Source organism: Martes martes (genome assembly GCF_963455335.1).
Source record: "Martes martes genome assembly, chromosome: 6".
Lineage (NCBI taxonomy): Eukaryota > Metazoa > Chordata > Mammalia > Carnivora > Mustelidae > Martes > Martes martes.
This window is the reverse complement of record NC_137893.1, coordinates 46,949,031-46,975,857: the sequence shown is the minus strand read 5'-3', so window position 1 is coordinate 46,975,857 and position 26,827 is coordinate 46,949,031. Positions and strand designations below refer to the sequence as shown.

The following is a 26,827-nucleotide window of genomic DNA, read 5'->3' as shown; positions in this document are numbered from 1 at the left end:
AGTGGGTTAAGCCGCTGCCTTCGGCTCAGGTCATGATCTCAGGGTCCTGGGATCGAGTCCCGCATCGGGCTCTCTGCTCAGCAGGGAGCCTGCTTCCCCCCTCCCCCCGCCCTCTGCCTGCCTCTCTGTCTACTTGTGATCTCTCTCTGTCAAATAAATAAATAAAATCTTTAAAAAAAAAAAAAAAAAAAAAAGAAATAGCCAATCTATTTTGCTGACATTACCCCAAGCGATTTAGTCTTAAAACATATTTAATAAAATAGTCTAGTTCTGGTCTTCCAACTTTGTAAAATACAATACATTTCAAAATAATTACATAAATACAAATAATTGTGAGTCATATATATATAATTATATAATATATAATTGTGAGTCAGTTAACAGTTTTAGCCTATGATAAACCATAGTAGGTAATATAAAGATGAAGCACAACTCAATAAACACTTCAAAAGAATACTGCATTCTAATTATATCTACTCCAATTTAAAAAACTGACTTTTCCAAACAAAAGAAAAACATGGATTTAATATAGGCAAGTCAAAGCACAGTGTAATATTAAATGAATGTCTTCTGAAAAATAACTGAATAACAATACATTTTGTGAGAACTTAAATACCCTTTAATGTGCTAAAAAAAAAGAGATAAATTAAGCCTACAAATGACAAAATAGTATATATTAGTTAAAACTCCCATTCAGGAAGACTATAAAAAAAACAGCTATTAAATCAATACATCTAGATATAGATATCTCTGTGTCATGTAGTATTTATCAGTTTTCACAAATGATAGTACAAAGGGAACTAAATTCTGTCTGGGGAAAAAAGTGCTTATTTTAGCTGCCTACTAATTTGTATGCATTTAGGTAATTTTCTGCGTACTAGAAATTTATATTAATACTTGTAAAATGTGCTTCATTAAAATTTCCACTGGACTAAAAATGAGTATTTCTCAAATAGGCACACAACAAAATGAAAATCCTACCTGAAAGACCCAGCAACCCAACTTAAAGAGCTTGTAGTATCAATTCTGTTACTTGGAATGGTCTGTGGAGCAGATACATTAAGTACTGGTGATTTTTCCCATGGTTTTAAATCTTCTCTAGAATATGTAGGAGGTGTACCATTAACATATGGTTTAATTTTTCCCTGGAGATAAAAAAAAGAAAAATTTAAAAAATGAGTAAAAGCAGACACCTAGTATAGTAGCTAACATATAGTTGGTACTTAATAAATATTGGTTAAATTATATTAAAGCATAATATAACAATAATCATCCAGCATTCTTCTAGTTTAGTACCTTAACCAATTCTCAAAACTTATCAGTGACTATAACCCAATTATCATGAGCTTTGGGAATAATTTTTGGGGAGTAAGTTTGCACATTAAATCCCTACTAACATTAGTATTAAAGAAAAATGTTAATGAAGTTGTCCAAATAAGGTATAAATCAATAACTTTAAAATTAATGTCCATGACTTTTATGCCGAACTTTCATTTTGTTTCATATTAATGTCATATAATTCACTCTGAGTAAAATTAAAGTTAAATAATATTGACAGCTCAAAAGAAACCCTGAAAGAACTGCCATTACAGTAGTTCAGTTATTAAAATGGCTATTTCCATTGCCAGGACAAATGATTATTGCCAGACCTTGACAGCATGCCTTTAATCTTCCTTGTAAACCTCAACTGTCTTCTACACCACCTTGAGGTTAATATGAATTGCCTCCAAACTTCTATACTACACACACACAAAACATAAAAATAAAATTTTAAAAACCACGTTAAAAAAAAAACAAAAACCAACCCTTGAGGCCTAGAATACCAAGAAAAATGGGTAAATTTTCCATTGTCTCATGAATTTCTCAAAGTCCTAATAGTTCTGTGGAGGTCTAGGGTTTAGAGAAAAATGACTGTATCTAATAAGTTAGACACTTTCCTTTCCTGTAGATTAGCGGTTATGGAATAAAAGGTTAAGATATATCTAAAAAATGGCATCCCCAGAGCTTAACCAAACTAAAATTCTGCAGCATAATGTCAGTTGTACTAGAATAGGAGAAATCCATTCCAGATTGTATTGCTCCTAACAACATGATAGAGGAAAGAGACTATGTGGAATTTGAAGTTAGGCCCACTTTCAAAATTGTTTTGACAGTTTTGGTTTTTTTTTTAAAGATTTTATTTATTTATTTGTCAGAGAGAGAGAGCACACAAGCAGGCAGAGTAGCAGGCAGAGGCGGAGAGAGAAGCAGGCTCCCTGCTGAGCAAGGAGCCCAATGCGGGACTTGATCCCAGGACTCTGGGATCATTGACCTGAGCCGAAGGCAGCAGTTTAACCGACTGAGCCACCCAGGTGCCCCTTGACAGTTTTTTTGACAAGTAATTTAGCTATAAATATATTCTTCCATAGGTCTATACAGTGTTGCTATATTTTACATCAACATTATACTTTAATTGCAGAAAGAGGATTAGAAATATAATGTCATAAAAGGCTCAAACTGCCATTAGAATCTTTAAAACAAGAAACATAATGCAAATTTGAGAAAACTAATACTATACATATTATATTTTTTTTATAAACCAGCCAGGAGAGTATTTTAAAGTTAGAGCAAAAAATAATAAAAAACTAAAGATAAATTGTCTGTAGATCTAAAATTTGAAGAAAACAGTACATTAATAAATTAAAGCAAACCTCGAGTTTTTCTGACTGAAATCCTGCTGTGAAATCAGGGGACTGTAAATCTCTAGGACTACCCACTCCAGTATAGCTTCCTTCAGAGTCTGATGTCAACAGTTCTGGAAGAGATTCTGCAGAATTGGTCTTACCAGACTTTAATAATCCTGAAAGGTAAAATTTTTAAAAAATATTCAAACACATATACATTAAACATGTATATTACATTCAGGGAACTAAATAGAGCTAAAAATTTCCATTTATCCAGAGATTTAATAACATTTATATTATATTCACTGTATCAAATCTTGACAATTCAAGCTAACTGATGAAAAAATCAGTTAAAGTAAAAAACTGAAATGGAGAAAACTTTAAAGAACAGCTTCAGCCATTTCAATTACACAGCAATTATGAAATGAACCGAAGGAAGGCACTTCTTTAAGAAGTGATTCAGAACTTCTCCCTAAAAAAGAAGGAATTAATAAACTTCAGACCTTCCTCTTTCTCATCTCTCTGTACCAAGTTCTCTGTACCCATGCAGAGAGGTACTGGCCCCATTCTGTGTGGGAGGAACATTGTAGCCTTTCTATTCTAGTTAACAGACTAGCCCAGTAGCAGAGTCTATGCTGAAGCAAACTGGGGCCTATTGGAGGATTTTTACTTCTGGGGGGAAAAAAAAAATCTGTGGATTGAAAGCTATTTTAATTAGTTTATCACCTAAAGCAAAAGGGTTGTTATGAAATGTACATACCATTAATTCTCCTAGGCAACCTAAATACCTGTCTCCCTGATATATCTGGTATCCGTATTCATTCGTACATCAGTCATTTCAGATATAAATAGGGGAAACAACAAACTTTTGTTTAAGCTCATGTGTTTATTTCCACATATTTCAATTTTAGTAGAATCTACATGAGGTAGCAAAAAAACATTAATGCATATATGAGCTATAACCACAAGTAACTAAGTTTTACAAATGACTTCAAAATAAAATATATCTCTCATACATTCAAATAAGTGTGTTTTCTTTAAAGTAAATCACTTTGACAATGCCTCTTTCATTGCTGTCACTGCTAAAATAGTTTGGAATCAACATTCAGCACCCCCGCAATCTTTTAAACGTTTTTAAGAGCACCAATTTTTTTTTTAAAGACTTATTTGTTCATTTCAATGAGAGCAAGAGCATAAGCAGGGAGGGCAGAGGGAGAGAGAATCCCAAGCAGACTCCACACTGAGCATGGAGCGGGACACAAGGCTAGATCTCATGACCCCAAGATCAATAACCAGAGCTGAAACCAAGAACGGTTGTTTAACCAACTCTGCCACCCAGGCACCCCAGCAGCAAATTTTTCTCTAAAGAGAGTATATTTAATGCCAAAATGCTCCCAAAGGTCAGTGAGAAATAAATCTAATGAATAAAGATGAGGTTTAAAGTGGCCAACAATTAATTTAAGTATAAAACATTTTCACAGAATGTCTTTTGTCTAATGTTAAGGACCAATAAAAATAAATTTACTTCCAAAAGTCTTTTTGGTCCCCAGTTTAAATTTTACCTTTAAGGGGCACCTGGGTGGCTCAGTCAGTTGAGCATCTGCCTTCTGCTCAAGTCATGATCCCAGGGCTCTGGGATTGAGTCCCACATGGGGCTCCCTGCTCAGTGAGGAGCCTGCTTCTCCCTCTGCCTTTTTCCTTGGCATGTGCTCTCTCTCTCACTCTTTCTCTCTCTCAAATAAATAAAAGCTTAAAAATATAAATAAATTTGACCTCTATATCATCATCTCCTTTGGCCACAAAAATAGTACAGCACAAAGAACACAGAACTGGAATTGAAAAAATAAATTCTATTTCTGTCTGTCACTGCCTCAAATCACTCAAGTTTTCTGAGTTTGTTTCCTCAGGTTTAAAGGAAGGAACATAAACTAGGTCATTATTAATGTCTCTTCCAGCTATGAAATGCTAAGATTCTAACACATGTGCTAATAATATCACTACTTAAAGCAAACCAAATGGGGTGCTTGGGTGGCTCAGTCGGTCAAGCTGTAAGACACTCAGTTTCAGCGAAGTCAGGATCTCAGAGTTCTGATATCTAACCCCACAGTGGGCTCCATGGTCAGTATAGAGTCTATTTCTCCTCCTCCCTCTCCCTTTGCTCCACCCTCCCCTCACCCCCCACTCATGGTCTCACAAATAAATAAATAAACAAAACCAAATATCTTCTTTTTCCCTAAATCTTTTAGGTGACTGGAAAAATCACTAGTTTCATGACTGCTTTCCATTTATTCCATCTTTCCATCAATCCACCCATGTGTCCTTCTAAGGACTAGAGGTAACTCATGTAACACAGAGAACACAAAATCACAGAATTTTACATTTTGAAAGGTCCTAAAATAGGAATCAGGAGATGTAGTAAATGTGAAAGATCTATCTTCAGTGCTTCATCAATCAATTTAGGTATATGATCTTTTTTATATTTAGGTATATTATCCTTTGTATATCTTTTTGTGTTATCTAAAACAACTATTCTTGACATGATTTATCCTTTGAGCAATACCGAACACATCAAGTACCTCATTTGTACATCATGTTAAATAAACATAAAAAGACATTCTTTCTTTACTCTGAATGACAACTCCTCCCCTCCCTCCACAGGGACAAAAACTGTGCACTTGAATTTTTCAAACTTACTTTATCAGGCTGATTGACTATGAAAATACTGCTTACAGAAATTGTACCTGTTTATATCTTACTGCTATAGACATCCATATCATTTCTTAAAGCCATACTGCAGTCTCAGTATTTTATGGTCATACTTCTGTATTTTTATCTAAAGAAACTACTAAAATTTAGATGGTTTAATCTGGATCTAATCAAATGAATCTAGTATATCACTGGCCTGAACTTTTGAAAACAAAAAGATGTGAGAGCTGCTGCTCTAGTTAAAAGAGACTAAAGAGACATTTATAAGCAAAGACAATGTCTATCTTCATAGAATACTAGTTTTTTTTAAGGTTAAAACATAAAAAGCTATAAAAACACTCTTGGACAATTAGAGAAATCTGGACAGAGACTATAATACTACATATTAGTAAATTAATGCCAGTTGTCTTAGATGAGATAATACTATAGATGTGATAATGATATTGTGGTTAAGTAGAAGAACATCCTTATTCTTAGGAGGGTCATATTAATATTAATTCACATTAAGATATCACGCCTACAACTTCCAAGTGAATCTATAAACAAATGTATAGAAGGTTTGGAGGATGAGGGAAAATAGCAATAGAAAGTCTGTAAGAAAAAGTAAATGTGGTAAGAGGTTAATGATACATCTGAATGAAGGGTATACAGATTTCCATTTTTCTTCATCTTTTTAATGTAAGATTTCCAAAATAAACAAAAATTTTAGAAAAACTACATAACCTTCACTTTCAAACAGCTCACATAATGCATAGATATGAAATGTGTTGTATTATATTACTAGATTATAACCTCCTAATGCAATGACATTACTGATATAAATGAAATTAATCCATGTGATAATAATATCTGTGCCATGTTTTGTATATTTCTAACCCTCTATACCACTAGACAGAGTGGCCTTTCTAAAAACATAAACTTTATCCATTCACATCAGATGCCTTAAAAATCCATCAACTAGGGGTAACCTGGGAGGCTCAACTGGTGGAGTGTCTGACTCTTGATTTCAGCTCAGGTCATGATGTCAGGGTGTGATAGCAAACGGTGTCGGGGTTCTCACTGGGCATGGAGTCGGCCTGGTATTCTCTCTCTCCCTCTCCTGCTGCCCCTCCCCCATCTCTCCCTCTCCAAAAAAAAATATATATAGATAGATAGACCTCCATCAACTAACTACTCACAGCCTTCAGAATAAAATTAAAATTCCTTAGGTTAGCATAAAATGCCTCTAAAATCTGACCAGTTTTCAACTCCACCTATATGCACATATCCCATATGGCTGACTCATGCTGATCCACAAGCATAAGAAATGTGCAGTTCTCTCTAGTGCCTCTAGTCTTGGGAGCATATTGCCACCTTTGCTTAGTATGTCTATTAGCCTGCCTCCTTTTCTTGGCCAACTCCCCATTCTTGAAGATGCAACTCACGTGTTATTTTCCTCTAAGAGGTCTTCCCTGATTTTCTCAGACTAATATGGGCTCTTCTTTTGTGCTCCCGAAGCAAACTTCAATCAGAATATTTATTACAATATACTATCATTTTCTGTAGCCTCCCTAAGACAAAGACTATTTTCTATTACAATAGGCTAACCCTAACCCTGGCAAGTGGCATACAATAGTATTTAATACATGTTAAATGAATTACGGAACAGAGACATGAAAGATTAGATCAGGAAATATATCCTAAGATACTTTCACTAACCTGTGGATGGTGGACTCTGAATAACATCTGAAAGGTTATAACCTCCAGAACTATCTGAACGCTTACGTGGCTTCTTTTTTGCTTTTGTTTTTGCCTTCTTGAACAAACTTTCCCTAGGAAAAAAGCAAATATGAAACTCATTTTTTAGAAGTTAAGTTACAGATTAACAACAGAACTATGTATTTTGAGCAAATGAATACATACAGCATTTTAGTCAAAGAACACAAAAAATATACATGCTCTAGTTGCATTTATCTATGTGGCCCAGAGCAAATTACATGTTTTAGTGAAATTCAGTGTGATAATCTTACTTGTTCTGGCTCTACTATTTCTGTGAAAGTTAGAAATAAGATGGTATAGGGCACTGAGTGGTTCAGTCAGTTAAGTATCTGCCTTTGGCTCAAGTCATGATCCCAGGGTCCTAGGATCGAGTCCCACACCAGTCTGTCTGCTCACTGGGGAGCCTACTTCCCCCTCTTCCTCTGCCTGCCTCTCGGCCTGCTTATGCTCTTGCTTGCTCTCTCTCAAAATAAATAAATAAAATCTTCCAAAAAAAAAAAAAAAAGAAGATAGTATATAGGAAAATACTTTGAAAAGTAAAATAATCAGGTATCAGAAAGATGCTAAAGGGGTTAAAAAAAACCTCTGGAACCCAAGACCAGTTTCTCAGTAAGCTACATACTTAGTATACATAGTATATATATAGTAAATGACTTGAATGCCCACAGATTTTAACAAGTCATCTATCAAGTAGAAGGAAAGTAATTCTGTAACCAGTTGATAAGTGAGTCTAAGACGAAGACTGGAAATTCTAAACAGGGCTTGTTAAATGGTTGGCCACACTATAGGGAGATAATGTAGAACCTGCGAGATTTTGTTGGAAGATTCCCAAACGTCAGTCACTATAGGCCCTATCTCTTGAACTAGTCAAGTTCTCATAGAAAAAAATCCATAGTGCGATGCTCCTCTTAGATTCAAACTCTCTAGAGGGCAAATCTTTCTGTCAAGATGGATGGGAGAGGCAATCACTTGGGTAAATGGGATTCAGGAAGAGGTCAATGCTCTATATAAGAATTTCTAAAAATGTTCTTTTCTGAATCTAACGACTTACCCTAATCTTCATAAATCTGCTACCTCTAATTCTTAAGCCTTTCTGGAATTCTGTTTTAGTCTTTTTTCTGTTCTAAGTCATTACTCTCAGCAACCCCTTTCCAACTTCAAAAACCATAAATCTTCTAACTGCTATTTTCTCCTTTCCTGTTCTCTCTAGTGCAATATGCCTTTCTTATTTATTATAATTTCAGCAGGGTTTGGGAAGGTAACTAAGATAAATGCACTTATTCAACCAGATTGTTAACTTGAAGGTTGTATTCCTTTTACATTTACAGTTAATTCTATTACATCTGTAAACAATTATGCACTTATTCTTTTTTTTTTTTCTTTTTTTTTACAGAGAGAGAGATCACAAGTAGGCAGAGAGGCAGGCAGAGAGAGGGGGAAGCAGGCTCCCCGCTGAGCAGAGAGCCCGATGCGGGGCTCGATCACAGGACCCTGGGATCATGACCTGAGCCGAAGGCAGAGGCTTAACCCATTGAGCCACCCAGGCGCCCCTTATTCTCTTATAATAAGGCTAAGAATAAACATAAATACATACTTATGTCAGGATTCGCCAATTTTTCTTTTTAAGCATGGAAGTGTTACTAGTGTAAAAGATTGGGGGTGGACAAAGGAGGAGGAGGGAAGAAAAGAAGGAAAAGAAAAAAAGAGCAACAGAGCTTACGAATAATTCTGTTCCAAATTTATTTCTTCTTTCAAAAAGATATCTCCATCTTCTACTTCCAAATAGCTAATATCTGGTCCATCTTGATATGGTGTAATGACTCTTCTATCCATTGCTGGAATCTATTTAAAAAAAAAAAAAAAAAAAGGTGTCCCTTGTTAAATACAAAATGTATATAGACTTTAAAAAAAAATAGGTATATCCCACTTGTTCATACTGATATGTGATGACATTAACAAGGAAAAGTCTAGAATGCTTAATAACTTCCTACATTCACGATAATGGGAAAAAGCTAATTAGGTTCATTCATTTTTACTCTAAAAAACTGTCACCTTTTCAAAAAAGCTCTACTTTTTATCAAATACAAATTAATCTATTTCTTAGGGATCATGTGAATCCACGTTTTTGTACTGCCCTGACATTTGGTAAATTAATAACTAAAGAAAAGCTTTCAAGAACTTTCATTTATAAAGCAATTAAAATAATCAAAATTAAAAATATTTAAGGATAAAATTATCATACTAATCTGTGGGATCTGTAAAAAAATTTACATCCTCATTTTTAAAAGATCCTAATATGTTAGAATTCATTAGGAAATTACTCCACTGAGAAGTCTGACCTAATAATACTACTTTAGTTTGATCATATTATTGAAAAAAACATAAACCTTACCATTTTTCTATAAAAGACAGAAAGATCCTTCAAAACAGCTTCACTTAAAACATCAAGAGACCTAAAAAACAAGATACAAAATTCTATCTTAAGACTTACGTAACCTAATATTTATCAAGATTTTTCAAATATGTAGAGACATTTTATATTTCTGAATAAGTAACAGTTATTTTTTAAATCATTAGTATGCCAGCTGCTATAAATTCTTTTTGGAAGTATGTATAGTTACATATTTCAAATGAACAGCAATCTTCAAACATCTTCAATAAAACTCAACTCTTCGAAAAGATTTTTCTATCATTTATATTGTAGCAAAACAGCAACTACAATTCTTCCTTGACATCCCAATAAATACATCAAAAGTTAAAAATCTCTTAAGTCAAAAATACACTTAATATACCACTTACTGAACATCACAGCTTAGCCTAAACTACCTTACACATGCTCATAACACATACGTTAGCCTACAGAGCCTATATTAAAGTGTTGAATATCCTATGAATTTATTAATTACTATATTGAAAGTAAAAAACAAGCATGTCAGTTGTTTACACCCTTGTGTTCCTGTATGTCACTGGCAACTGTGGCTCACTGCCACGGCCCAGGATCACCAGAGAGTACTGTACTACTTATCACTAACACGAGGAAAAGATCAAAATTCAAAATTCGAAGGACAGTTTCTACTGAACATGTTTCACTTCCACACCACCGTAAAGCTGAAAAATCCTAAGTCAAACCATGGTAAATCAGGGACCATGTGTATTCATTCTCCAACTTTCCAATCTTTAGCTACAATAGGAACATTATACTGACAGAACAATGGCCTAACATGATACCTTAATTCTATCTAGAACTATCACTGCATGACTTTGAGCAACTCAATTTACCCGTTTAGACTTTAGTATGTTCATGATGCATAAAATAATGTTTGGACTAGATCAGCTGTATTCAAAGTAAATTTCAAGGAACTCCCAAGTTCCAGAGAGATACTTCTAAAGCATCAGTAAAAACTTAAATCAAAACTTACATTCTAAAATATATTTTAAATTATCTTTACAAATGCAAAACAACTTGCCTATTCAAATCTGTACCATACCAGTTCTTAACATTTTGATGATAATTAACCTGTTTTGGTACAGTTCTCCTTTTTAACATCTCTGTAAATATTTATTTACACTCCTAGGAAACACATATTTGATTAGGAATGGTTATTTGTACAAATCTTTGTTTTATGGCAAGTTATGCACATCTACTCATGTAAAATTATACAAGTGATATCTACTAAGTGCCATTCTTAATGGTTCACCTAACACACTTGTTACAACATAACAACTGAACAATGGTACTGAGACATCATTTTCCAATATCATATCTTAGATACATTTGGTGCTTGTTTTGTATTTTGGTTGATTCCTTGTCTGAAACTGGATGAGCTTAATTTGGCAAGGCAAAGTTAAAAAAAAAAACTGCTTTGATTACAATTATTAGTGTAATGTCAGCAAAGAAATTTATTCTGAAACCTAGCCAGTTTCTGATACTAAAACACCAGAGGCAAATATTTTAAATCACATTGCGAAGGGGTACCTGGGTGGCTCAGTTGGTTAAACATCTGCTTCTGGCTCAGGTCAGGATCTTAGAGTCCTGGGACCAAGACCCATGTCAGGTTCCCTGATCAGCGGGGAGTCTGCTTCTCCCTCTCCCTCTGCTCCTCCCCCCACTTGTATGTGCTCTCTCACTCACTCTCTAATAAATAAAATCTTTTAAAAACTGAAAATAAAATCGTATTGTCTAATATCCCATAACATTAATTTACATTTGAAAAGCATTTTCACAAAATAACAAAGCATTACATTGCCAAAAGACTTTCCTCTGAATTTAACCCTAAATAGCAATTATTAAGAATCTATTAGTGATTCACCTCTAAAAATCAGAACACTCTTATTTCAATCATATTTTAGAATCAGTTTCATTAAGATTATCCTGACTCTGAAAGGTGAGATATCAAAAATCTGTTTCCAGGGGTGCCTGAGTGGCTCAGTCATTAAATGTCTGCCTTTGGATCAGGTCATGATCCCAGCGTCCTGGAATCCAGTCCCACACTGGGCTCCCTGCGCATCGGGCTCCCTGCTTGGCAGGAAGCCTGCTTCTCCCTCTCCTACTCCCCCCAGCTTATGTTCCCTCTCTCGCTGTGTCTTTCTGTTAAATAAATAAATAAATTCTTTTTTAAAAATCTGTTTTCATTTATATTAAATTATATAGATCAAGATTTTGATTCCCTGCAAAAGAAGGGTTTCTGGGTTTTCCCATCTGTAATATGAGGATATAAACAGAATCTACTTCATCAGTTTCCATGAAAATCAACTGAGATCTGCACAGCACTTTTAGGATGCTTCCTGGCACATAGTATTAGTTATCATTTTATGGCTAAAATAAAATACACAAATAAATGATACTGGAGCTTGAAAAATGCTAAGTGCATGAAGAACTCTCATCTAAAACTTCCCCAGAACATTCATTCTTCTCACCACTGACTTTACAGTAGTAAAAATTTGATCTTATATTAAAAATGAGATCTGTAAATTTATTTCATTAAACAACTCCACTAAAGATAATTGAAAACAATGGGATTAAGTTTCTAAGATCCCTCTAATTCTAAAATACCTATGACTCCTAAATTACTAGCATTAACAAATCTTTTCAATCCAAGTAAACATCAGTAATATGAAATACTAGCTTATAAAATAGGGTGTATATATTCAGCCAATTGTTTTATATAAAATGTGTCATTTTTCAAAGAATTATTTCATTACTCATTGATTTCAACAAAATGATTTAAATACTCATACCAGCTTCCAACAAACTAAACCAACTAAATTTTCCAGGCCATCTGCTGCAGCCTAAGTTTGACTAAAGAAGCAATATGTAATATAAGAAATATCCAAAGAGAAACATGCAAAGAGAAAAGGAAATCAACCAGTAACAAATTTTTCACGTTTACATGTGAAATAATTACGTGCTGTCTTAATTAGTATTATATATAGTTTCCAAAAACCTAGGTAACAATTACATAGCTGTAAATCAGCCTAGATAAGCAAAGAGATATGCATAGGTATAAAGAATATACCTGTAATAATATTTTCCTACAAATTTCCAACAAGAATGGAAGCTCTCCATTGAGGGCAAGGATTTTGTCTGTTTTGCTCACTGATCTATCTTAGCAGTGGCTGGCATATATTAGGCACTCAAACATTGATGGAATGACTGAAATCCCTTACATTTTATTTTCTACAAAGCTGTAATTTATCATTATGCCTTTTTAAATTACTAATATATCTGCTATCATATATAAATAATTGCTTTTGCAGTAGTCATATAATGTATGCACCCAACCTACCTTGCTTCAAGTAAAGCAGCCATATTCAGTCCTATAAACTGTAAACAAGACAGTTTCAGTTGTTCAGCATTATACATTGCTGCAAATTCCAGTATCATAGCAGCATTCTTTAGGGTAACTACAAAGAAAAGATACTCAAAATGAGATGAAAGCCATGTTACTACAGCAAATACAATATACTTATTTTTAAAATTGTCAGCTTTGAACATTAAGAACAAGAAAAACTGAAAGTAATTTCTTATCAAAATAACTTATACTAAGGCAAATTTAGAATGCGACTTTCCATCCCAGTGTGCCAAAGTAATTTTAAATGACTGGTTATGAGGAGAAATAAGCACACCAAAAGAAAATCCAGATGACGTGTTACAGTGTCATCTGAAAACAAACACATAATAACTGACAAACTTCCACCTAACATTTTTAGAATAGTTTCAACTTCCATTGATAAATAACTTTCCTTTTCATTTACATAACACAGAATTGTTATTCTCTCTCCTATAAAACTAAAAAGATCTTAAGACTAAGATGAACTAGAGGCACCTGGCTGGCTCAGTCAGTAGGGCCTGCAACTATTATCTGGGGATGGGTCTGAGCCTATGTTGGGCACAGAGATGACTTTAAAAAATTAAAAAATAGAATATGCTTAAAAAAATAAATTTAAGGGCACCTGGGTGGCTCAGTGGGTTAAGCCTCTGCCTTCGGCTCAGGTCATGATCTCAGGGTCCTGGGATTGAGCCCCACATCGGGCTCTCTGCTTGGCAGGGAGCCTGCTTCCCCCTCTCTCTACCTGCCTCTCTGCCTACTTGTGATCTCTCTCTGTTAAATAAATAAACTCTTTAAAAAAAATAAATTTTAAAAAGTCAAGGTAACGTTAAGGGTAATTTTTAAAAAAAGACTAAGAGAAACTAATGAAATCAGTCTATAAAACATATTTATATTGAGTAATCCATCAGAATTTATGGGGGTATATTTATATAAATACATACTCTATATATTTGGAAAACAACTGCATTTAAATATCACTGTATTATTATTTATGCCAGTGCAGAATCTGGCATACTATACAAAAGACTCTGGATTTTATTACAATCCCAGTAACTTTACATATGAAGTATCCTAATTTGCTAGAGACCATCTCAGAATACTCTACCTACCTAGCATGTAACTTTGGCTTCCCAAACCCCTCCATTCTTTATTTACTGTGAGTTCTAACCAACAGAGGAACACAACTGTTTTCTATACCTGGAATATTCCACATTTGTTTTTCTTTCTTCCTTGTAACTCCATCAAAAGGTACAACTGCAGTCAATAATGGTCTTTGTCCCACTCCTAACCAAACCTAAAGTTTCAACTAATTATGAACCCAAAGTATCCCATTTCACGAAAATGGATCATACAAAAATTTTAGAGCTGGAAACAAGGACTGCCCTATACTAAGAGACCAGACTTCTGCTGAACCTTTCTTTTGCTAAGTTCTAGGATGATCAAGAAGGGATAGATATCAGTGAACTCAACTAGCAGAGTGACAGAATAAAAAGGTGGGGGAAAAGTGGTCAATAAATATAGTTAAAGATGCATCAGTTCTGGCAACTGAAAGAATTTGGATGCAAAGAACAAAATAACATAAAAAACAGCTTTGGGTTTCAAAAGTTGAATGTTCAAAAAGACAGCAATACAATTAACTGAAATAATGAAGTATTCAGGGATGCCTGGATGGCTCAGTTGATTAAGCATCTGCCTTCCACTCAGGTCATGATCCTAGGGTCCTGGGATCAAGTCCTGCATCAGGCTCCTTGCTTAGCAGGGAGCCTGGTTCTCCCTCTGCCTGTTGTTCCCCCTGCTTGTGCGTGTGCACACTCTCTGACAAATAAATAACACTTTTTAAAAAATGAAGTATTCATTAAATGAAATAATGAACAGAGAAAGAAATAAGAGCTTAAGAGAAAAGAGATGTGTTTTGATCAAATACATAAATGAAACAATTATATAAAAATTGCAGCAAATAGTAACAGGTAGCTAAACACAGACTTACAGCCAAGACCAGGGCAAAAGGAAAAAATTTCTTTCAAACACTCACCTTTGAAATTTCAAAATAAATTTCCTAACATCTTCATAATTCAAGGTTTTACAATGTTTCAAAAAACTTATTTCATTATAAGATGTATTTATTTTCACATATTAACACATCTGAAATAAGAATGTGCTTAGAATGACACAAAATAGCTTAAATGTTTTAATACTTTTCATGATCCAAAAAAATAATGGTGTATTTTACCACAAATGGAATCATAAAATCAATGAATAATCCTATACCAACCTGAAAACATAGTAATACTCAAATTCAAAAGTACTCACGTTTCTCAGTTAATGCTACTTCACACATCCCTTTCAATCGAGTTATAAGAAGCTGATCAGCCACCACAAGAACACTACAAACAAAATCCACATTTTGAGATTCTAAAAAAAAAAGAAAACAAGCAAAACTATTACTTTGTAAACATTATACCTATGAAAAAAGCTCTCCAAGTAATTAAGACACAAAGAAAGAAGATTATGGCTATTTTCTAAATGTTGCAATGGCAACTCTAATAAATAGTAATAATGTGAGAATTTTCTACCTTTTAAGTAGAAAGCTGGAAAGAAACACACCAAAATGCCCTGGTTCACACTAGGACATAAAATGGGCAACTTGATCTTTTAGTCTAGAAGGCTACAAGAATGCATGACCTATTTAAAATCTCCCATATTGTTAAACATTTCTCAATCTAAATAGAGGAAAATCCAAATCTCAGTATCAAAATTATGTAGGTACATGTTAAATACATTTACATTTGTTAAGAACAAATATATACATATATAGAGAGAGCGGTGAATAATGCTCTTAGATAACCATTTTTGTTTTAAATAAAGCAGCCTAAGAGTACATTTTCTTTTTAAACTATAGGAGTTCCTTAATTTAAAATAACCTCAGTCCTGAGTACTATTAATGGCCTTGAGCAATCACCCTGACACACTGCCAGGATAAAAACATAAATACAAAAACAAAACAAAACAAAACAAAACCACAATAGGAAAGGGGGAAAAAAAGACTACAAAGAAAAAAAACATAGAAAAGCCATTTTTAACAAAGAAGGAAGAGGTGAAGTCACTGAATGGCAAACTAAGGACTACTTCTAGAACTCCTCCACAAAAGCAATGAAGATACTGTGAAAACTGTCAAAATCAACTTTTTCAAAATTCGAGAAATTAGCCAAAGGCTTACAATAATCTGGGGAGTGTTGACTCAAGAAAAATGGCTGAATCCTGGTAGGAAAAGGGAGCGATGGGACACTGTAGCTTTTTCTATTTAAATCCTCTTCTCCCCTCCTCCACAGTAGTCTTAAAAACCAATAACCTTGCAATCACAGTGGAAACAAACAACTACAGCCATTAAAGGAGGCAGAAGAGTTATGAAGTTACATTATCAGAGAACTGTCATTATTTGACATGCCTGGCAGTTTCCTGGAAATCCTACTAGCAGGGCTTGTCTTTATTTTGACCTAACTCAAAGCTTTACTGGTGTTAAGAGGCACTTCCTTCCAGGCATCTATCAAAAACAATCAGTAGCAATTGTTTAACACTGAAGCTGACTGAGACAATGATAACAGATGGTAGAAACAAGAAGCAGATCAAGAAAGTTTTGTTTTTTTTTAAAAAAGGGAGGGTGGCTCAGTCAGTTAAGCCTCTGCCTCTGGCTCAGATCATGATCCTGGGGGTCCTGAGATCAAGCCTCTATCAGGTTCCCTGCTCAGCAGGGTGCCTGCCTGCTTCTCTCTCTCTCTCCCTTCCCCTGCTTGTGCTCTCTCTCTCTCTCTCTCAATAAATAAAATCTTAAAAAATAAAAAATAAAAATAAAAAAAAGGTAGGGAAAGAGAAGGTGTTATGACTGGATGTTTGTGTTCCCTGAAAATTCACAGTTGAAGCCCTAATTTCCAGTGTGGCTGTATTTGGAGATGGAGCCTCTCAGGAAGTAATTAAGGAAAAATGAAGATATAAGGGTAGAGCTCTGGTCCAATAGTATTAGGGTCCTTCTAAGAGAAGAGGTATCAAAGAGGTGTCTATTTCCCTCTCTGTTCCCCCCACCCCCAAACACACACACACACACACACACAGAGGAAAGGCCATATGGGGATCCGTGTACAAGCCAAGAAGAAAGTCCTCAACAGAAACCAACCTTGCCAAACCCTAATCTGGGACTTCTAACCTCCAGAACTATGAAAAAATTAATTTCTATTCTTTAAGCCACCTAATATAACCTATGGTATTTTGTTATAGCAGTTCCAGCTGACTAATGCAGATGTCCATAGGGGGTTTTGAAAAGTTTCAACACTGCTGTGAATCTAGAAGGCCACACACATATAGACTATTATATACAGGCCAAGGAAAAACTTAGGCCCTAAATTTTTACCTTTGGCTGGACATGAGGCTCTGCTAAAGCAGGAAGTAAGAGCTAAAGTAGAGTCATAAATTGCCTGCCTGAGAAATGAAAGCATGCCCCAAAATACACAAAGAATCCATGGTAAAGATTGGGAATTTATTTGTTTTAGGCATTTAAGAAAATTTCTAATTATTAGCTGACCACTAAGCTAACCCAGCAGAAACTTCAGTGGTCACACAAGACAAAGAATAGAAATTTTACAGAATTAATCAGTTCAGAAAAATAAACAAATAGCACAAACAATACACCTTGGGGAGGGAAGAGAATCTGATTTCAAGAGTTACCACGTTATATTATTTAAAATACATTAAAAATTATGAAAGATGCAAAAAACATATAAGTATGGCTCATATATAGGAAAAAAAGTAAAGAGAAACTGTCCCTGAGGAAGCCAAGATGCTGAACTATTAGGGTTTAAATCAGCTATTTTAGGGGTGCCTGGGTGGCTTAGTGGGTTAAAGCCTCTGCCTTCGGCTCAGGTCATGATCCCAGGGTCCTGGGATCAAGCCCTGCATCCCACATCAGGCTCTGCTCAGCAGGGAGCCTGCTTCCCTTCCTCTCTCTCTGCCTGCCTTTCTGCCTACTTGTGATCTCTGTCAAATAAATAAAATCTTAAAAAAATAAATAAATAAAATTTAAAAATCAGCTATTTTAATTATTTAATTATAATTAAAAGAAAAAATTATTTTAATTCCTTTAAAAATTAAAGGAATTAAAGAATTAAAGGAAATCATGTCTAAAAAATTAAAGTATGAGAGCAATGTCTCTTCAAATTAAGAACATCAATGAAAAGGTAGAAATTATAGGTCAATTGAAACTATCCAATCTGAAGAACAGAACAGAAAGAAAAAACAATGAATACAAATTAACATGGCATAAGAGACCTATAGAACACTATCTAGCATATCAAGATACATATGGAAGTTGCAAGAGAAAAGAAAAAAAAAAAGGCATAAAGAATCTTTTAAGAAATAATGGCAGGGGTGCCTGGGTGGCTCAGTGGGTTAAAGACTCTGCCTTCAGCTCAGGTCATGATCCCAGGGTCCTGGGATCAAGCCCTGCATCCCACATCAGGCTCTGCTCAGCGGGGAGCCTGCTTCCCCTCTCTCTCTCTGCCTGCCTCTCTGCCTACTTGTGATCTCTGTCAAATAAATAAATAAAATCTTAAAAAAAAAAAAAAAGAAAGAATGGCAGAGTGGGGAGAAGTACAATGTAGAGGTTTTGTATGCAATGGAAATTCAGTCATGATTCATTTAAAATAGACTGTTATATGTAAGCCTAATGGTAACCACAAAGGAAAAACCTACAGTAGATACACAAAAGATACACAGAAAGGAATCAAAGCACATCACTACCAAAACATCATTCAATCACAAAGGAAGACAATAAGAAAGAAGGAACTGTAGAAGTCAGAAAACTGACAAAATGGCATTATTAAATCCCTTTCAAGAATTACTTTAAAAGGATTAAATTCATTAATCAGAAGACAAAGTGGCTGAATGAAAAACAAGATTCAACTGTATACTGCCTACAAGAGACTCATTTTACCTTTAAGAACACACATAGTCTGAAAGTGAAAGGATGGAAAAAAATATTCCATGCAAATGGTAACTGAAGGAGAGCTGGAGTGGCTATACTTCTATGAGACAAATAGGCTTCAAGTAAGAAACAAAAGACAAAGAGGTCATTATAATAAAGGGGTCAATACATCAATAGGATATTAACAGCTATACAGATACATGCAACAAACATATAACAGTGAAGCACCTAAATACATAAAATATATAAGCTGAAGGCAAAATAGTCATCAGTACAGTAATAAGAGAACTTGAATATCAATATTCAAGTTCTAATATGGACAGACCATGGAGACAGAAAATCAACCAGGAAACATCAGACTTGAACAACACTAGAGACCAAAAGAACCTAACACATATACACAGAACATTCCATTCACAACAGCAAAATATATATTCTCAGCACACATAAAACATTCTTCAGGATAGATCATATATGAGGCCACAGAGCAAGTCTTAACAATTTAAGAAGACTGAATGATACCAAGTATATTCTCCAACTACAGTGGCATAAAACCAGAATAACAGGACGAAAATAGAGAAATGAGTAAATATGTGTAAATTAACACGGTAATTCAAAGAAGAAATCAAAGAGAAAGCAAAAAATACCTTGAGACAAATGCAAATGGAAATAAAACAGACCAAAACTTACGGGATACAGCAAAAGAACGTCTAATAAGGAAGTTCATACTGATAAATACCATAACAAAAAAGGAAGATCTTGAAAGAAATAAGGGGCGCCTGGGTGGCTCAGTCATTAAGCGTCTACCTTCCGCTCAGGTCATGATCCCTGGTCCTGGGATTGAGATCTCCATCGGGCTCCCTGCTCAGCAGGAAGCCTGCTTCTCCCTCTCCCACTCCCCTTGCTTTTCCCTCTTTTCGCTGTGTCTCTCTCTATCAAATAAATAAATAAAATCTTAAAAAAAAAAAAAAGAAAGAAAGAAAGAACTGAGGGATTTTATGCAACAAAGGAACTACAAAAAGAAAAAACAAAGCCCAAAGTCAGCAGGGGGAAGAAAATAACAAAGATTGAGCAGAGGGGTGCCTGTGTGGCTCAGTAGGTTAAGCATCTGACATAGGCTCAGGTAATGATCTCAGGGTCCTGGGACTGAAGTCCGCACTGGGCTCTGTGCTCAGCAGGGAGTCTGCTTGTCCCTCTCCCTCCGCTCCTCCTCTCCCCACTCATGCTCTCTTTCTCTCAAATAAATAAAATCTTAAAAAAAAAAATTGAGCAGAAATGTATGAGCTAGACACTACAAGAACAAAAAAGATCAACAAAACTAAGAGTTGGTTGTTTGAAAAGATATAATTAACAAACCCTTAAGTAGACTAAAAAAAGATTCCCCTCAAAAATAAAATTCTAAATGAAAGAGGAGACATTACAAGTGATATAACAGAAATGTAAATTATGAGAGACTACTCTCAACAATCATAAGCAGACAAATCGGATAACCTAGAAGAAACAGATGAATTCCTAGAAACATGATCTAACAAGACTGAATGAGGAAACAGAAAATCTGAATAGACCAATAACAGAGTAAGGAGACTGAATCTATTAATCAAAAATCTCCCAAAAAAGAAAAACCCTAGACCAGATGGCTTCATGGATGAATTCTACCAAACATTTAAATAAGAATTAAAACTAATCCTTCTCTAATTTGTCCAAAAAAAAAACAAAAAAAAAACAGAAAAAAAAAAACCCTGAAGAAGAGGGAAAACTTCCAAACTTATTTTATGAGGCCAGATCATCCTGTTACCAAAAGGAGTCAAGGACACGACCCGAAATGAAAATCACAGTACCATATGCCTGATGAACATACCTGCAAAAATCCTTAATAAAATAGTAAGAAAACAAATTCAGTAGCATGTTAAAAAGATCATACACCATGATCAAGTGGGATTTATGCCTGGATGCAAGGATGGCTCAGTACATACAAATCAATGAATGTTAATACTATCTTAACAAAATAAAGAACAAATATCATATGATCATTTCGGTACAGGCAGAAAATGCATAAGACAAAACTCAACATCCATTCATGATAAAAACTTTCAACAAATTAGGTAGAGAAGGAATGTTCCTCAAGAGAATAAAGGCCATCTACAACAACTCCAAAACTAACACCATATTCAACAGTAAATACCTAAAAGCTGATTGTCTAAGACCAGGAACAACATAAGGATATTCACTCATGCCATTCCTATTCAATATAGTACTGGAAGTCCTAGCAAGAGTAATGAGGAAAATAAATAAATAAATAAATAAAATAAATGTCATCCAAACAGAAAAGGAAGAAATAAAACAGTCTCTGCAGGTGACAGATCTTGTATCTAGAAACCCCTAAATGCACCATCAAAAATCTATCAGAAGTAATAAACAAATACAGTAAAATTGCAGGATACAAAAATCAACACAAAAATCAGTTGCTTTTCTATGCATAATGAACTATCCAAAAAAGTAAGAAAACAATTTCTTTCACAATTATATCAAGAATAAAACACTCAGGAATAAATTTAACCAAAGAGATAAAAGATCTGTACTCTAAAACTATAAAATACTGATGAAAGAAATTGAAGACAAAAATAAACAGAACGATATTCCATGTACAGGGACTGAAGGAATACTATTAAAACATCCACTCTACCCAAAACAATCTATAGATTCAATAAAATCCTATCAAAATTCCAATGGTATTTTACACAGAAACAGAAAAAGTAATCCTAAAATTTATACGGAACCACAAAAACCCTGAATAGCCTCAGTAATCTTGAGAAAGAACAAGGCTGGAAACATCACACTTCCTGACTTCAAAATATGTAACAAAGCTGCAGTAATCAAATCTTAAGGTACTGCCATAAAAAGCAGACATATATACCAATGGAACAGAAAAGAGTCAGAAATAAACCCTCACTTTACAGTCAATTAATCTTCAACAAGGGTATAAAGAATACAAAATAGGGAAAGGATGACCTTTGCAATAAAGAGTGCTAGGAAAACTGAACATTCACATGCAAAAAAATGAAACTGGACCTACACTATACACTATAGTCAACTCAGAATGGATTAAAGACTTAAACAAAAGACCTGAAACTGTAAAACCCTTAGAAGAAAACAGGGTAAAAGATTCTAGTCTTGCCAGTGATCTTTTGAATATGACATCAAAAATCACATGCAACAAAAGCAAAAATAAGCAAGTGGAATTACATGAAACTATAAAGTTTCTGCAAAGCAAAGAGAAACAATAAAATAAAAAAATTAAATTAAAAAAAAGGGCAACCTTTGGAATGGAAGAAAATATTTGCAAACTACATTTGATAAGGGATTAATATCCAAAATATATAAGGAATTCATACAACTCAGTAACAAAACAAATAACTAAAAAATGGGAAAAGAGGTAAATAGACATTTCTACAGAAAAACATACAATTGGCCAACAGGTACATGAAAAGGGTGTTCGATGTCACTAATTATCTGGAAAATGCAAATCAATACCACAAGCGATGTCACCTTACACCTGTCAGAATGGCTATTACTAATAAAACAGAAGATAACAAGTGTTGGCAAGGATGTGCAGAAAAGGGAACACTTGTGTGCGCTATTGGTGGGAGTGTAAAATGATATAGCCCTTATGGAAAACAGCATGGAGGCTCCTCCAAAAATTAAAATAGAACTACCTTATGATATAGCAATCCCACTTCTAGATTTTTAGCCAAAGGAATTGAAATCAGGATCTTGAAGATATATCTGCACTCCCATGTTCACTGAAGCACAATTAACAACAGTGAGGATATAGAACAGCCTAAATGTCCACTGAAAAAAGAAAGGATTAAAAAAATGTGGTATACACATATAATTAAACACAGTAGTACACCAAGGGTGACTGAAAACCCTCTTTAACTAAAAGATTGGTGTATTATTTGAAAAAGTATATAAATGCAATCTCTCCATAAATTTTGCTTCAATTCTTAGTCTGTTTCTTTTACTTCAGAGATATTATCACAAGGAGGAAAACAAACAAGACAAACTTGTAAAGTATTTGTCAAAAACTATTCCCTATTGTCTGTTCCTGATCTCAATCACAGAAGTAGCTGGGTATGAAACTGTTAAACCTAACCTCAACCATTATATATAATCCTTATAGAGTTCATTTTCACGTAAGTACTGAAAATTTTCTTTTTCCACTCCTTTAATATTAGTTAAGTATCCCTATTGCTGATTCTAAATTTAGCCCCTGTTGATGGCTTATTTCAATTAGAGTAGAAATTAAGATTCATGTTGATTTTGCCATTATTCAATTATATCTTAAATATCTCAAACATCCTCTTATTAGTACCTTTTATCACCACAGCTTCATCAGTATAGAGGTAGTCCAAAATAACTTTTAGTATGTCAGAATGTATTGGCATTTCCAAAGCTGTACAAGTGGAAGCCTAAATAAAATAAAGTAAAATAATTAATTTTAAACTAAAAAAACTACCTCATTCTGACTAGAAGAGAAAATCTGAATAGGAATAACATCAAATGCAAAAGAACATTTATAGAACACAAATCTAAAATGACACACATTTAATTTTAAAATGCCTTGTAACATGGGGAATCAAGAAAAATTGAAACAAAAACCAATCACACCGGTATTCCAAACACATGTCCAAATAATAAAGGGGAAATTCTGACCTAAGAAGTTTTTCTGTAACAATATTTAATTCTAAATGTTTCTATTTTCCAGCAGGTCAGAGCATAAATGAAGTTTAAAACAAAAGTGAAACTGACTTAAAATATGAGGTTCCCATTCTGCATTTCTTTAGTACATAATTTCCCAAAAACAAAAAGAAGTGTGATTACCAGCCATGTGGCTTCAACTTAAAACTTACCTCAATCCATGAGCTACTCAGCATACTATGAAAATATTCTGGGAAAGAAAAGGTACAATTCATTAGAACAGTTAAACAATACTAATAAATCAGCAACTAATTAAAAAGTATACCTACCAAGTCTAGCACAAAGAACACACTTATGGCAAGTAAATTCCTTTCCATCCACTGATTTCATGGTCACATCACACAGAAATGAGCTGAAAAATAAATTTTTTTAAATTGAAATGAGAATGATTTCTTTTCACCTTTAGCAAATAGGAAATTTATTATAGGATTTGGCTTAAGTTGATTTTCTTTTAATTAAAGACAGCAGAGAACGAACAACTTGAGGATATACATACAAATAAAGTATTTCATCTCCTTCCATTTGAGGAAAGATAATAATGGCCTTACAATAAAGATAATATTTAAAGGGAACCAGATACAGATAAATATTCAAAAAAAAGTCTTCCTTCTAATTCCTTCTAATTTTCCTTTTGCATTACAGACCAGGTGTTAATAGTTAATATTTTATCCATTTACCTCAACATCTCTCCAACATTCCTAGAAATGAAGACTAGTAAAGATAAAATGGTATCTACTCATATATTTTGCTTCATATGTCAGTTAGAAGAGCTCTGTTTTCACAATTAGGTTTAAAAATCTAGGATGAAAAGTTTATCTCCATTTCCTAACTTACCACTTTTTCTGATTTAGCTTCAATTTATTACCAGGTTTCTTCTCAATAACATTAATTTTTCCATTTTCAAATTTGACTCCATCTAACCTATCAGGAATAGATAAAATTAACAGTTGATGGACCAAAACAAAGAAAAGAAATCCAACAAATTACCTTATATATAATCATATAATTTATATCACCCAGAAAAGGATCTCAACAAACTCTACTCTGTGATAAGAGTACCATATATTCTTCAATTTTACTTCAAAGTACAGTTGATTGTTGAACAATGCAGCAGTTAGTCACCACTATGTACCCCCCTCTTATAGAGTTGAAATCTGCATATAATTTTGACTCCCCCATAACTTAAATACTAATACCCCACTGTTGACTGGAAGCCTTCCCAATAACATAAACAGATTTGTATGTTTATACTTTGTATGTTACACGCATTACATATTGTGTTTTTACAATAAAAGAAGCTGAAGAAAATGTTAAGAAAATCATAGAGAGTATATATTTACAGTACCATACTGAATTTATCATAAAAAATCTTAATACAAGTGGATCTGCACAGTTCAAACCCATGATTTTCAAAGGTCAAATGCATATTAAATATAGTTACTGACAATAAAACATATCAAAGCCATAGCACAAAGTCCTTCAGTGTTTTTAAACAGGAAACCTGATATATGATTCTCTCCTCTACCCCACACATTAGGTTATACTGCCACAAGCAACATACATAACCTTAAAAAAAGAAAATTCCAAAGAATCTGGCTTAAATGACAAATCTGTCTTAGGTACTTTACACATGCTACATGACAGAACTATACCAACAATTTGAGATCACTATTATCCCTCCCTTTTATATATTGAGAAACTGAAGTTCAAAGAAACTAAGAAATCTACCCCAGCCATAGAGGAGCTAAGAGGCATATATAGGTCTAACTCCAAAGATAGTACTTTTTCCAGTATACCACACTGCCTACCATTCCAGATCCCTGTTACACATACACCATGGAGAGTTCAAACCCACTAACAGCCTCCACAGTTTTAATCCAGAGAGTCCTACAGAGATAGTTTTAGCAAAAAATGGGAGAAAAAACACATCCAAAAGGGAAGGAGTTGAGGGAGGGAAGAGGGGTAGTAAAGAAAAAGAGAAGAATTTTTAAAAGGACATAATGAGGTTCAAGAATAGATATTAAGGAGGAGCCATACCTACTACTCAAATTACTGAAACCAAATTTCCTTGCAACATTTTGCAACATTCTTACAGGATCATCTTCCCCAACACTTTTCCCTTTATTGGAAGATTTTGGTTTGCTTTTCTGCTTTTCATTAACCATATGAGCTTGATTACTTCTGTAAACTTCAAATGCCGACTTCTGATTATCTTCATGGCAATTCATTTTATTTGAAAGAGAATTCATAGTGCCCTGATATTCTTCTGGCTTTTTGTTTAAGTTTATTCTTGGTGTGAAGCCATGAATTAAAAAGTCACAAGTATCTGTGTATATAAATTGTAAAAGGTACTCAAACAAGTCAGGATGAACCTTCTCTACCACAAAGAGATGGCATCCTGCAGAATCTTCATCTTTCCGGTAAATATCTGTAAAGTCTAAAGAGGTCCCATCTGAAAGAAACAATTTCTGAAAAAAGTCAGAATGCGCTGCCAAAATATATTTATGTGCAGGGAAGATTCTATTGCCAACTTGAAATGTCACATCATGTATGTTGTCCGTTTCATCAGTTTCCCTTAAGAGTTTGCCAAACTCTTCAAAAAAGGATGATGAGGATACAGCTGGAATTTCATAAAGGCTAGAAATGAAACGAAAATCATTTTTACTTTCAAGAAATGAAAAAAAAAAGCATCCCTAATCAATTCTCGTTTTAAAGTACAATTTCTTTTTTCGTTATTAAACTTACAAGATTTTAAATCTGGCATTTCTTAAAATATAAGAATATTGCAAAGTCTTATACACCATATCACACTTTAAAATGTTTTTATTCCTTTTTATATTTTTCTGCTACACTAAAATGACAAGATTTAAGTTTTCCTTCTAAAGCAGTGTTTTCTATTTCTACAAGGAAATTACCAGGATATAAATTCAAATGACCATTTCACAGAAATTTTTTAAATGACTGTAACTAAACACAAATGACTTTAAAACTAAAAACATCCAAAAAAGAATACAGTCCTCAACCTTTTATATCCTCTTATTTTATCCTTTATCCTTTTATTTTAAGTGAAGAAAACTAAATCTACAAAGAACTGAGCAAATACTTCAATCAAATCCCAGAATAGGATAGAAACTCAGAAA

The 26,827-nt window shown here is 34.1% G+C and overlaps 1 protein-coding gene across 2 annotated transcripts in view; it reads right to left on the bottom strand.

Annotated features, from left to right (window-relative positions):
- The window catches only part of IBTK (inhibitor of Bruton tyrosine kinase), a 96,136-nt gene that overhangs the window by 27,830 nt on the left and 41,479 nt on the right, over positions 1 to 26,827 (bottom strand). For both annotated transcript variants that reach the window (XM_080806284.1, XM_080806285.1), the window contains exons 12-23: positions 25,725 to 26,324; positions 24,522 to 24,608; positions 23,957 to 24,039; positions 23,840 to 23,877; positions 23,302 to 23,398; positions 15,269 to 15,370; positions 12,914 to 13,031; positions 9,520 to 9,580; positions 8,848 to 8,969; positions 7,068 to 7,180; positions 2,691 to 2,839; positions 982 to 1,145 (exon numbers count right to left, since the gene is read on the bottom strand). In XM_080806284.1, the coding sequence (XP_080662410.1) occupies positions 982 to 1,145; positions 2,691 to 2,839; positions 7,068 to 7,180; positions 8,848 to 8,969; positions 9,520 to 9,580; positions 12,914 to 13,031; positions 15,269 to 15,370; positions 23,302 to 23,398; positions 23,840 to 23,877; positions 23,957 to 24,039; positions 24,522 to 24,608; positions 25,725 to 26,324 (1,734 nt within the window). The remainder of the gene's footprint in view (positions 1 to 981; positions 1,146 to 2,690; positions 2,840 to 7,067; positions 7,181 to 8,847; positions 8,970 to 9,519; positions 9,581 to 12,913; positions 13,032 to 15,268; positions 15,371 to 23,301; positions 23,399 to 23,839; positions 23,878 to 23,956; positions 24,040 to 24,521; positions 24,609 to 25,724; positions 26,325 to 26,827) is intronic.